Source organism: Diaporthe amygdali (assembly GCF_026229845.1).
Source record: "Diaporthe amygdali strain CAA958 chromosome Unknown NODE_39_length_394161_cov_64_078529, whole genome shotgun sequence".
In the NCBI taxonomy this organism is placed as follows: Eukaryota; Fungi; Ascomycota; class Sordariomycetes; order Diaporthales; family Diaporthaceae; genus Diaporthe; species Diaporthe amygdali.
Window position 1 is genome coordinate 128,253 of NW_026517059.1, and position 12,749 is coordinate 141,001.

At 52.0% G+C, this 12,749-nt stretch overlaps 6 protein-coding genes across 6 annotated transcripts; 4 read left to right on the forward strand and 2 right to left on the reverse strand.

Moving 5' to 3' along the window:
- Positions 1-741: 741 nt before the first annotated feature.
- On the forward strand, positions 742-1,713 carry J7T55_000160 (uncharacterized protein; the record flags this gene model as incomplete). The annotated part of the gene is made up of 1 exon (XM_053133770.1): positions 742-1,713. One exon carries the CDS (start codon positions 742-744, stop codon positions 1,711-1,713), a length of 972 nt encoding a protein of 323 aa, XP_052988358.1.
- Positions 1,714-1,867: 154 nt separating this feature from the next.
- On the reverse strand, positions 1,868-2,900 carry J7T55_0001617 (uncharacterized protein; the record flags this gene model as incomplete). Its single annotated transcript, XM_053133771.1, has 2 exons — positions 1,868-2,654; positions 2,713-2,900. The coding sequence occupies 2 exons, from the start codon at positions 2,898-2,900 to the stop codon at positions 1,868-1,870; spliced, it is 975 nt and encodes a 324-aa protein (XP_052988359.1).
- Positions 2,901-3,177: 277 nt separating this feature from the next.
- Positions 3,178-4,048, reverse strand: J7T55_000162 (uncharacterized protein; the record flags this gene model as incomplete). The annotated part of the gene is made up of 2 exons (XM_053133772.1): positions 3,178-3,742; positions 3,879-4,048. 2 exons carry the CDS (start codon positions 4,046-4,048, stop codon positions 3,178-3,180), a joined length of 735 nt encoding a protein of 244 aa, XP_052988360.1.
- Positions 4,049-5,686: 1,638 nt separating this feature from the next.
- On the forward strand, positions 5,687-7,686 carry J7T55_000163 (uncharacterized protein; the record flags this gene model as incomplete). The annotated part of the gene is made up of 3 exons (XM_053133773.1): positions 5,687-7,207; positions 7,333-7,451; positions 7,536-7,686. The coding sequence occupies 3 exons, from the start codon at positions 5,687-5,689 to the stop codon at positions 7,684-7,686; spliced, it is 1,791 nt and encodes a 596-aa protein (XP_052988361.1).
- Positions 7,687-10,569: 2,883 nt separating this feature from the next.
- On the forward strand, positions 10,570-10,797 carry J7T55_000164 (uncharacterized protein; the record flags this gene model as incomplete). Its single annotated transcript, XM_053133774.1, has 1 exon — positions 10,570-10,797. One exon carries the CDS (start codon positions 10,570-10,572, stop codon positions 10,795-10,797), a length of 228 nt encoding a protein of 75 aa, XP_052988362.1.
- A 1,005-nt stretch (positions 10,798-11,802) lies between these two features.
- J7T55_000165 (uncharacterized protein) lies at positions 11,803-12,488 on the forward strand (the record flags this gene model as incomplete). The annotated part of the gene is made up of 2 exons (XM_053133775.1): positions 11,803-11,975; positions 12,035-12,488. 2 exons carry the CDS (start codon positions 11,803-11,805, stop codon positions 12,486-12,488), a joined length of 627 nt encoding a protein of 208 aa, XP_052988363.1.
- Between the last annotated feature and the right edge of the window lie 261 nt (positions 12,489-12,749).

Here is a 12,749-nt window from a genome sequence, read left to right on the forward strand (position 1 = left end):
CAGCCACGGTATTGTCATCCCGCTTGAGAGCAGGTTTGTGAAATGATGATATTCGAGCGGCTGGCCATACACCTTATCTCTATTATTACATTAAGAATAGTGATCAAATTCAGGTATATGAAATAGACAACAACACAAATTAACTAGCCCACGTTGTACCTTTGTATAATCAGTGCCATAGGAAGGGGCATCCCGCGGGATGGAGGAGAAGTATATCCATCACGTTGCTTGAAACGCTAGACTCGCCGGGTGCCTTAAGTACCCTAAGAGATAGTCTCACTGCTAGAGTTTAAGATGTAAAAAGAAGGAAGTAAGTACCTACCTAGCCACATCGATATCTTATTCCCGTCTCTCATTTTAACCGGGGCCAGTTTGTGGGGGGGGGGGGGGGTTGCATGTACTTTGTACGAATCTGTCGAAGGTGCATCTCACGCCAGCCAATGCTGGACCAGCCCTCGTTGTTTTCGGTCAGCATCTCTTGGCGTTGGATGATGTTGCCGCGTTGCCAGCCTGCCTGATGCCGCGTTGCTAGCCTGCCTGATCCAATGCCACGTACCGCATACAAGTAACAGCACGCAGTCCGATGGCACATGTGCGGCGCGTAAAGTAGATCTAGACTCGTTTATTCAGACGACACAGCACAGGTAGTAGACGGTTCTTCTCTATCCTTCCCCTTGCCCGCCAACCCGCATCTTGTCCTACGACTTACTTGAGTTCCTTGTTGCTTCTGCTTCATCCAAAATGGCCTATAAGAACTCCGTCATCATCACGGGCGGAACCAGTGGCATGGGCTACCACGCAGCCCTGAAAATTGCCAAAGATCATCCTGAGTATCTAGTCGTGATCGCCTCGCGGTCCGACAAGAACCATGCTGCCGACGCCATCAACAAAGCCCTGAGCCAATCTAACACCATCTTCATGGCCCTGGACCTGGGAAACCCGGCCAACGTGCGGCGCTTCGCCAATAATTGGGTCGCCGACAAGACGAAGCCCCAGATCCAGGCGCTGGTGATGAACGCAGCGCTGCAGTTCCCCACGACCCTCCAACTGACGGACGAAGGCATGGAGAAGACGTTCGCCATCTCGCACGTCGGCCACGCCATTCTGTTCCACCTCCTCTGTCCCCATCTCGCCACGGGCGCCCGCGTCGTCCTCACGTCGAGCGGCACGCACGATCCCGCGCAAAAGTCCGGCCTGCCCGATGCCGAGTACAACACGGCTGAGGAGCTAGCCTACCCACCCAAGTCCAAGTCGGAGATACCCGGCCGCAAGCGCTACTCGACAACCAAGCTCTGCAACGTGTTGTGGACGTACGCGCTGGCCCGGCATCTGGCCGAGCGGGCGCCGGAGCGCCGCATCACTGTCAACGCCATGGACCCGGGCCTTATGCCCGGCACAGGTCTGGCACGCGAGGGCAACGGCATCGAGCGCTGGCTCTGGAACTCGGTCCTACCCCATCTCCTACGCCTTCTCCGTATCGTCCTCAGCCCCAACGTGCACACCCCGGCGGAGTCGGCCGCGGCGCTGGCCCGCCTGGCCGTGTCGCCCGACGTCGAGGGCGTCACGGGTAAGTACTTTGAGGGGTTGAAAGAGATCAAATCGAGCAATGACAGCTACGTCGAGAGCAAGCAGGAGGATCTGTGGGAGTGGACCGTCAAATACGCAGCCGAGGGCGACGCGCGCGAGGTGGAGCGATTTCAGTCGTTGAAGTGAAGCGGACGCCAATTCGGGTCTGCGTCGTTTCTCTCTTTCTTTCTTTCTCCCTCTCTCCCTCATACTTGCATTTAGCAACATTTACAACCGTGTACTTGGCATTTTTGATCGGTCGACTCCTTTTTCAATGGAAGATCATCTCTGGTGCATCCGATCAAGCCCGTTTGCCATCCTTCTTTTCCCAGTCACTTAACCCTTTCCTCAAGTTCTCGACTGCCACGTGGCTGATGTCAGTCCACTCCTCCGAAACATCCGCAATGGTCGCAATGTCGAAGCGCTGGCCTGCCCATTCGCCGACACGGTCCAGATCCATCGTGCCCGAAGCATCTCCCGTCCACTGTGTCAAGACGGCGACAACCTCCCCCAGGCTGTAGGCGTAGTCCGACTGGGCGATAGCGTCGTCACGGACGTACTTTTTGGCAGTGAGGATCCGAAGGACCGGGGCGTTCTTGTAGTGGTTGGCACTCAGCTGTTTTCTCTTTGCAATAGCCGCGAGCCGGTGAAACAGCTGTAAGTCCTCACGCTTAAGCCTTTCTCTAACGCGCTGCTCCAAAGTCCCCGCCTGGCGCAAATCATCGTCAGGGTCGATTTCGTCCTTGACGCATTCGTCCATTGTACACATAACCCTGTCTTTAGCCAAATAGTACAGCGGATTGTTGTCGTATTCCTCCTTGTTTTCCTCGAATTGATGAATCTCTTCGCTCGTGCAGATGCCTTCAATGTTGAGGCCATCAGCATAATCGCCAACAAATATCAGGCGGTCGCCTGCCCACGGTGCGGTGTCCTCTGCCAAGATGCTCTGGATGACTGGGCCAAGGAGTCGAAAGAAATAGACACATGTCAATGAAAGGTGGATTGCGCTTTCAGGCGAGCCTGCGGACAGGTTGGAGACGATCATGTCGATGACCTCCTGTGGAAGTCCGAGTAGTGAAGACCCGGTGCTGTAGCACGGAATTGCGTCAACGATACTGAGTTTCTATCCCACGAGACACAACCTACCTGTTCGATTTGGACGCATGAAGATGGCTTATGGAGCTTCTGAAAGGAATCCATTTCGGATTTCGTATGAGCTCAACCAACTGCTCCAGCGACCCGCCCCCTAGTATTTCAACCAACTTACGTCCACCACCATTGTTGAGGAGTTCCTCCTGTCTGTCGATATTAACAAGTTTCCAGTACTGGCCCATCTTAGCTAGATGCTTCGCGGATGATACAAGCTGCGTGAGAGGGAATAAAGTGTTTATGAGGAGAACTTAAATAGAGAAATGTGTTGTCACGGAGTAGGCTCGCTATTGTTAGGCAGCTGTCCCCACTTGTGCATTGGTTACAACACCACGTCACGTGTAGTCCTCTGTTGCCTGGAGGTGGTATGAGCTTGTAAATTCATAAAAAGCTGGAGATACTGATATGAATGGTTTCTATTGGATCAGTGACGACCCAAGCCAGCACCGATAAGCCAGCCGCTTAATCATTCCTTGCCATATAAGGCAGACACGCCGAGTAAATATCGGAATACCCAGGATACTTCACCAGCCTGTCAAACACTCCCTCATCGATCATCCTCGCACTCTGGAGCGCGCCCGCGACGAAGAAATCGGTATAGCTCGGCCGTGCACCCAACACAAACGGGCCCTCAGCCGCATTTGTCCGCATCAGCTTGCCCACGTCGTCGATGATCTCGTTCACTGCCGCCCACGACTGTTCCTCGGCGTCCGGGTCTAGCAAGTCCTCAAGCTTCTTTCCAATCGCGGCCTCGCGCGTGCGCCGGAAGTACTCGGCTGCGCGCGGGGCCAGGATCCTGATCTCGCGTGGCGTCAACGACCTCCACATAGTGGCGCCGACGATGGCGCGGGCGCGCGCCTCGATTTCCCGGCCGAGCTCAGACTCCAGTGGGACCGGAGGGTCCGGGTACGTTGTCTCAAGGAAGCGGGAGATGGGCGCCGAGTCCATGATGTATTTGTCGGTCGGCACATGGTGGATGGCCGGGACCGTGTATTTGTCCTTGGCCCCGTCACCTGGGACGAGGCCGCTGCCCATACAATTGTCAGCAATTACGACGTGCGATCCAAGGGCTTCTATTCATTGAAATGGATATTCGGAAATGGAATCTGGATGAGAAGACGACTCTTTGGATAAAAACAAATCACGCGCACGGCTAAGCTCACAGTCCCTTGAGCGTGGGCTCAATGTCCGGGAACTCCAGAAAGACCGTCCTATAAGGGACTTGCTTGTAGTTGAGCATCAGGCGGATGCGCCAGACAACGGGGGAGAAGCAGGCATTCTTGATACAAGCTAAGTCGTAAAGAATAATTTCCGGGTCGGCATTGGAGGCCATCGCGCTGTTCAAAATGGTCGAGATTGGGTTCAACTTACTGCAACGTCGCTGACGAAAGTTTTGGATGATCAGGATAGAATTGACCCCGCTTGGGGTCAGGGTCAAACATTTCAACACATTGTCGGTTCGTAAGCAAACAACCGCAGCTAACGCGCACCATACAGGCCGCCACATTCAAATAGTCGTCCTTGTCCTGCAGTTTATCAGGCCTCGCTCGCTTCATTACACCTGCGACTCTCCACTTATCACAGCCTTTATAGACTTGAATAAACTTTTTAAAAAGTTAATCAATATGTTAATATTAGTCGTGCTGATGCCTTGGATGATGAGATTGATGATGAGCGTGCCTATGTGGTTAGCACCACTGTATGTCCCATTGTCTAGGGTGAAGGTGGCGATGACTAGGGTAGCCTTCTTGCCTCGTTGCCGATGTCAAATCAGACTGCGTAGATTGACTTGAGTGAGGAGTGCCTACAGTGACGACCACTATTTACTACTAGTACTCCTGAAAAAGGAGTAGTATTGCAGTTGGCCTCAATTTGTCCTTGACGAAGTCTACAAAGCAAGATACGTCTCTTCAGCGAACGAGAGATGTGAACATCAGTGCTGGCGGCGTGGCGTGATCCTCGGACCGCCAACCCCTTTTCTTGCAATTATGCCTTCTGCTAAGGTTATCGTTCATGTGGCTGAGCCTACGTAGATCTCTCACCCTCGCCAATTCATGAATCAGCACTGTTGTGGCTTGCGGTACATTGAGTACACTAGGCTAAGGTACGTATCTGCTCCGCTTCCTGTTCCGTAATTTAGCGATTGATGAGAAGTAGCATTGAAGGCAGTCAAACTTCTGACATTAAGGTTTGTACCGTTCGGCATTCGCGTCCAAGCTCTCTATCGGCTCGGGGAGGCTGACAGACAGCGTGCCGGCCTATCCGGGAAAGACAGCAAAGGGAAGCAGACAGAGCATATGATCCATTGCATAAGCAGGAACGGCAACAATAGCCCATACATGCATTAGCCAGCCCCCTGAAAGATTCTCTTCTGCCACATGGTAGCGAATGTGAGCACATCAGAACGGGCGGGCCGAGCCATGCTAAGAAAAGCTTGGATGGAGTAGGCTCTCGGTGAATCTATCTATGGATGGAACCTCGGAAGGCAAGGCATTATCGAAATGATTGACGCGATGGTGGGAGCGAATTGAGTATAAAAAGATGAACTTGGATGGCGCCAGACACCTCGTGGTATGGCAGGGAACATCGAGGCGCCATGACCGTGCTTCCATGTGGGTGACGAGTATGGCGCGTTTCCTTGAGCTTCGCCCCACGCTGGAAATACATATGAGCGGGTCCTTATCGGCCAAAAAGAACCGAGTCACCCAGGTGCCGTAGTCAAGCACCCCTATCAGTACTAATTCTGGCCTCGGGTCAGTGGGGGGCGCCTGGGACCGGGAGGCGCAAGTAGCCGGCATGCGTCGTCAGCCAGCTGACTCGACCGAAGACGCGGCTGTTTCGAGTCTCTTTTAAGTTTCTGTCACCTCGCCAAACGAGAGCAAAAAGGGAGAGAAAGAGAGAGAAAGATGGCAGAAACACGATCTCTTTCTTTACCGTCGCCTTCGCTGCCGATGTATTTCGAAATCGAGCCATGTTGTTCAAGGCTGTCCGTTTCTCAAAAACAGCATTGCTAGCGCAGTACGTCCTCAGTATTATAGTGCTGTCGATCTTCTGGACGTCGTTCAGCTCCATCCACGGTCTTGGCGTCTCCACTACCCGACCGCTCCTTACCGACCGGCCGGACGTCGATCGCCGACCACCTCCTTCCATTCCGGTTGATTCAGTACATATTTCTGATACAGAGGCTGGCCTCATCGAGCTCTCGGCTCAGCATTTTATCGATTACCCGTTGCAAAAGCCTTACACGAATCGGTTTGGAGAGCTCGGTGGCAGAGTACAGGTTCTGCGAAGATGGATAGAGTTGAGCGAGGAAGCTACTCCGGGGCAACCGACGGATCGGGTGGTTGAAAGCGTTGAGGCTGTCATTGCCTCCACATTTCCATTCCTTGTGAAGGACCAAGCTTCAACTACACCTCTGGCCGACCTGAGACGGAGTTTCACAGAACCACGAGGGATTGTAATCCCTACAGGGAGCAAGACATTCCGTTTCGCCTGTCACTTAATCGTCAGTCTTCGCCAGGTCTTCAAGACGACACTTCCGATACAAGTTGTCTACGCTGGGGATGCAGACCTTCCTAAAGCAAAACGGGATGCATTGCTATCGCTGGCCAGCTTTGGTACGGAAGGCGGCGACGTTGAGCACAGCGAAATCAGCTTCCTCGATGTGATGGACGTGTTCGACGACAGCACTTTGAAGCTAGCATACGGCGGGTGGGCCATCAAAATCTTTGCCGCATTAGCAAGCAAATTCAGCGAGGTCATCCTTTTGGACGCCGACGCAGTCTTTTTCCAGGACCCGATAGCACTTCTAAAGCAGAAGTCTTACCAGGATAACGGCGCTCTGTTCTTTCATGACAGACTGCTTTGGCAGTATGACTTCAAAGAGCGACATCAGTGGTGGCACTCGCAGGTCGTCCATGAGGGCCCAAACCTCAACAAAAGTCTCGTCTGGACCCAGACTTATGCCGAAGAACAAGATTCGGGCGTGGTCGTGGTCGACAAGTCTCGGCTGGACGTGTTACTCGGCCTGCTCCACGTGGCCTGGCAGAACACAAGGGATGTACGAGAGGAGACGACGTACAAGATGACCTATGGCGACAAGGAGGCGTGGTGGTTTGGGCTTGAACTGGCCAACGCGACTTATGCATTCGAGAAACATTATGGCGGCATTGTGGGGTGGGGCCGGAGCCGCGCGCAGCTGAAAACGACGGGAAATACCACCACGCCTTCAGAGCCGCCCGAAAAAGTCTGCAGTTTTGTCATCTCTCACGTTGACGAGTCCGACAACCTCCTCTGGTTCAACGGGGGGCTTCTAAAGAACAAGATCACCAACAAGCGGGAATTCGAAGTACCGACGCATTGGATGATGGATGCCGACTGGGAGAAGGGGGCAAACAAGCCAGATATGTCTTGCATGAAACATGGAACCGCGATGGAGCTTACGGGCGCGGAGAAGGAGACGATCAGACAATCAATTGAAGGGGCGCAAATGGTAGACAGCGAATTGAATTTGATTTGACTTTTACCAACACTCTACCCACCGAATCAGTAGTCTAAAGGTCATCGGTATTTGGGAAAGCTCATGGCTATTGTATATATTGTGCAATGCCATTCTAGACGGCGCAGGGGCTACCAGAGTCTCTTGGAAGCTCATCATCCGATATTATCGTCTTCAAGTGGTTTGCCAGGAGCTACGGCGTACATCGCGAACAGAGGCACAACTGCTTGGCTCGAAGGTACGCAATCACGATCGCCGGATGTAGACAGAAGCTTATTTCTTGCCCGAGAGATAGCGCACAATAATTCGTGCATATTCGCAGTGGCAGCAGCAGTGGCGGCAGGGACCCACAGACTGTAGATCTTCTTCAGGGCCTCTTCGATAACGGTCTTGCCGGCTCCAGGAACGCCGCTGAGCCAGAGTGCCGAATCAAGGTGTGCCAAGCCATACTTAGAATTCTGACTTACGCGTGAGGCCACAGGCCGGTCCTTGGATGACGGCTTCGATCTCTTCAATGAATATTGTTCCGATAAGATCGTTGGTTGAGAGGCGTTTCCGGTCGAATAAGACCATACATAATTGATTTCTATAGAGAGCTACCGGAAGGAGTGAGACCTGAAATCTTTGTTAGAGATATAGCTAGCTTCCTCAGTCCTACCGAGAAACATGAGAGCAATGATATCATTCGAAAAAAATATGAGTATTATCGTGTCTGAGATGTGTTCTGTCGGCAGCCTAGTTTGTCAAAATGGTGGCTCTTCCTGGTCGGCGTTGTGGTGTTATGTAATCATCTACTAGGAAAAATTTTGGAAAAAAGGAGACGAAAGTACGAGGATCAATGGCAGAGATAGCGACGGGGACGGATGAGGAACAAGACAGAAGCTGGCGTACATGATTAGGCTTGCATAAATTCCTTTTACTTCAGCAACTAATTGCTCCCGGCTGATTGGACGTACATAACCAGGTCTGCACAGATTCCTTTTACTTCGGCAACTAATTGCTCCTGACTGATGGGACCAGCCTCAGGGTGTAAAAGTTATATATTTACGAAGGGTCCTCCTGTCCACCATCTGGCTACAGACTTTCTCGTTCTCCAATTCCGCGACACGTGCGTCGTCCTCTTCACCCTCATCATCCAGCATTAGGACCTGTTCTATTCGCTCGCCGGCAAGCTTTACGCCTTCTACCATGACGCGCAATGTGTCTCTCAGATGATGAGATAGACCTTGATTTCTCTCATCCGTTTCCGTCCTTGCCGAGTTGTCGTGAAGAGCATCAAGGTCTCCGCATGTGTCTGGATGATGTTGATATCGTGGTCACGCTCCTTTGGTGTAAGTAATGACAGCTCGGGCAGCATCGCCATCATGTCATCTTCATCATGCAGAGATCGATGGCAAGATGATAAGCAAATTACCCTCAGAGAAATGCAAGGTTAAAGTCTGAAGAGTGTTCGACGTTGATGAATTCCGCTGTTGAGGAACCGTCAACAATCAAGCTCCTGTAGGTATTTGGGAAACTTTAGTAGGGCTTCTAGGAGTTGAGCCGAGTATGCCTGGCGGACTGCCTTGTGCCAACTTGGAACCGGGGAATCAAGCAGGGGTCAGTCAGAGCGACCTCTCTGGAGTACACGTGTGCACAGTGTATGGCTTTCTTGGACTCGGTGTGGTATGCAATGGGACAAGTTCCTCAGCCGCAGGCGGGGTGGACGACCAACCAGATTCCATGATGTTCACCAAGATAAGGCCTCAAGACCGTAATTTGCCGTCATTGTATTAGCTAGAGCCAGGATGCCTCCAATGATCATGTCCAAGGACGTTACACAGTACCGCCCAATCAGTCTCTAGCGGCCCCGAGCTCACCTCCTCATCAAACAGCACCCCCCATGATGTGCTGCGTAGCCAGATCATTTCACAGACCGACATTCCAGCCGTTCGAGCTTTCGACTGACGCCCCTTGACGTCTGGCAATCCATTGTGTTTCTTGCCCTCTTGGCTGCTTCTCTTCCTTTGCTTTCCTCATTGTTGACCAATGTCCATAACGGACGCAGAATGTGGATATTTTTACTTTACTCTTAGTCTGGGCTTACATGTTCCTGCCACGGAGAACGTACTTGCTCAGGGGAAGATAAATCATTCACGGCGTCAGTCATACCAAGACAGTGAGTTTCCAAGTTTTCTATGTGATCCATACCCAGAAGCCCAAAATTCTCCTAGTCCCTCCAAAGACTTTGGCAATCTGGAATTCTGCTTCTAAAAGAGACCTTCCTCCTTTCTAAGTGTTCATTACATCCATAGGAACCAATGAAGGCGCTGTGAGCAAGGCGCCTCCGTCCATTTCATCCCTAGTCGATGACACTGAAGATGTGGCATAACGGAATGCCATGGCATCAGCCACGGGCGTCCTCCTCTGGGAGTCGCCCATCCGAGTGAAGCTGCCCACCGCTGAGGACATTTTTCTCTCAAAGCGCATCAAGGGCGGACTGTGGAACGAAGGAAATCCTCCACTGATAGCCCAACGTGGACTGAGATAGTCCCCAGCCGACACCCGACATTAATGGCCCTCAAAACCCGGTTGGCTCCCAAATTCCACCAACAGAACAAAATTCAGAAGGCGGCCGGAAACACGCCCTATATCCCAGGAGCAATTAGCCAGGAGCAATTAGTTGCCGAAGTTGAAGGGATCCATGCAGGCCTGGTCATGTGCGTCAATATCGATCTTGTTCCGCGACTCTTCAGTCGTAGTGTTCTTCTAACTTGCTCTCAATGATACAGGGTCGAGTCCAATTGCATCGAAGTCGACAGCTCACAGAACGCCCAGGATACAACGGAACCCAAACTCGATGACGAACCAAGGCAACCACTCATAATAGTGCATCGGGCTTTATTACATGAGCACCATGAGTTCTTTCTAGCGCCACAACGCTCATCACCACGCGCAGTGCTCACAGTATTGCATCCGACTTTATTACATGAGCATCATGACTTCTTTCTGGCATTATAATATTTATCACCAACTCCGGCTCTGAGAAAACCAACGCCAAAGTATGCCATGCCAGCGAGGATGTGGCGTCATGGTATACATTCATTCCTTGAATTGTTACGCCATCGGCCCTCATTATATGAACACCACGATTTCTTTTTGGCGTCACACCACCCATCACTAAGGGAAAGGCTCATCGCACTGCATCGGACCTTACATGCACGACATGACTTCTTCCTGGCGCCACAACACTCATCATCGAGCCTATCTCTTAAAACCTCGCGTCGAAGGATGCCATGCCAGCGAGGATGTGGCGCCACGGCATACATTCGTTCCTTGAATTGTTACGGCACAGGCTTCCTGCCTTACTAGAACATATGCTCACGTTTATCTACCTTGCATATTCCATGATGGCCTTGCTGTACGAGACAGTTCCTAATTTCGAAGACACGGAGGTCAAATGTCTCGGCGACCTCGGTCGCTACGAGTTCCCGCATGACCACAAGGTCGAGCAGAAGGAATTCCTTCAGACTCAACGCTCTCTTCCGGATGACTGGAAGCTGAGAAGTCTACTGTGGAACCACGACTCGTTCTTGTATCCATGATTCAAGAGCGGCATATTCGACGACGTACAAAGATCATTGGAACATCCTGTTGAGAGTGCGAGGGCCTATGATGAAGGGAGAACTGCCAGGGAATAATATCTCCTCATCTGTATATAAAACAGGCGGCCTCACTACGTACAAATTGGACTTCCACGACTCTCCGCAAGCTCTGAGGAAATGTCTAATTCGTCCTAGCTATTTAAAACCTAGCCTGGGGGAGGGTGGCGGTTCGTAACTCAATTGTCAGCCTGGGGGGGCTTGGACGCAATATACCAGGGAGAATGTAACGAAAAATGAACCGAAAAGGCTTGCAGAAGGCGGTATCAAATGAAATAATCTTTGAGTACTATATAAAGATTTCAACGAGGATCCTTCTTGGCGAGGGCGATGTTTCTGACGAGGGTAGGATTTCTGGGAACGGCAACGTTTCTGGCGAGGCGAGGACAGTGCTTCTGGCGAAGATCATACCTCTGGCAAGAGCAATATTTCTGATGAAACAAGGCCAACGCTTCTAGCAAATGCAATGCTTCTGGACGGGGATTACGCCGTTTTCTGAAAAGGCAATTGGTGACCTCCAGATACATTAACTAACCAATCCAAGCACGAGAAAAACATTTCTGCAAGGCGACCGTACTAGAGACCGCTCAGAGCGCCCCTTGCAACCTCGGGTCACTCTTCCCTACGCTTAATAAATGGTGCCCCCCTCCTCCCAGATTACTTGCCCCTCGACGCTTCTCTCTGAAGAACATACACTCATCCGCACCATCTATCGCTGTTACGTTCACATATTCTCTCTTCCTGAAGGGTATTGTTCATGGGAGAGTTTCATGGCAAGGACCTATCACCGAATATTATACGAGCGCAGGAGACGACTCTGAACCGTTCGACGTCCTTCAAAGCCAAAAGCCTGCAGACGGCCGAACCACATCAAGAGACCTCTTGAGCCCTTTCTCTATTCTCTGCATCTGTCCACAAAAAATCCTTGGGCTGGCCATCCTCACAATCATGGACGTCCCCACCGTTTCGGCAAGACTTCCGGGGATGAATATCGTCGCAATGGCATGGGCTTTTGGAATAATGGCCGATGTCCCCAGTGTGTATGTTCTGGCAAACCCACCTGAGCCTCCCAGTGTGGATGACGGCCCCGAGGAGATCCTTTGGAAGATCGCCAGAGGCTGGTGAGACAGTCCGCGTCCTCGTATCCCTGGTTGTCCCCAGCTGACTGGTTCAAATACAGGGGTTTGACTTTCGGGCCGGTCTTTGCCGTCGTGCTTGTAGTGCTCCTCAGAGCCATACTCCCCAGTGAGAAGCGAGTGGCTTTCGTCACTCTCGTGTTCACGATGTCACTCGTGGCCATGCTTCTACTAAAGCTGTTTATCAGGGACGATACGTGGAGCGTGTTGGACATGCTGGCACTATGTGTTTCCTTCTGCGGAGTTGCCGCGTATATAATCGCCACTGAGCCCACGGGCAGGAATGTAGCCGGTGAGGGCCTCGACTTGGAGGGCGGTCGTCCTCAGTATCCCCAGGAAAATCTAGGGATAAATTCACCCAGCCAGCCTCCTCGGGCACCTCAACCCGAGGGCGAGGCGGATGACGACTCCGCAGTCGCTCAGTCCTCTATTCGGACCGATGGCCCATTCGTCATTGGCGACGATAGTACGCTAGGCGATGGGGAATCACGCATCTGACCACATCTTGACTGAAGTTGTGAGGCTCTGCTTGATGGCCTTGAGTGGCTCTGGCCAACGCTTGGGAACATGAGTCTCTCATTCTCTACTGCAACTGAGGTCTGCAAAGAATATTGGTCGAGTCGGTATGCGGGTTGCGACACAGACCATAGCATCCATCCCATACCGCGCATGGTTTGAACCCTCGAAGTCGTTGATGTGAACGTTGGCAGACTATACAGCCGTCTCACCGACGCACAGCCCCTTGTTCGGGACCCAAAA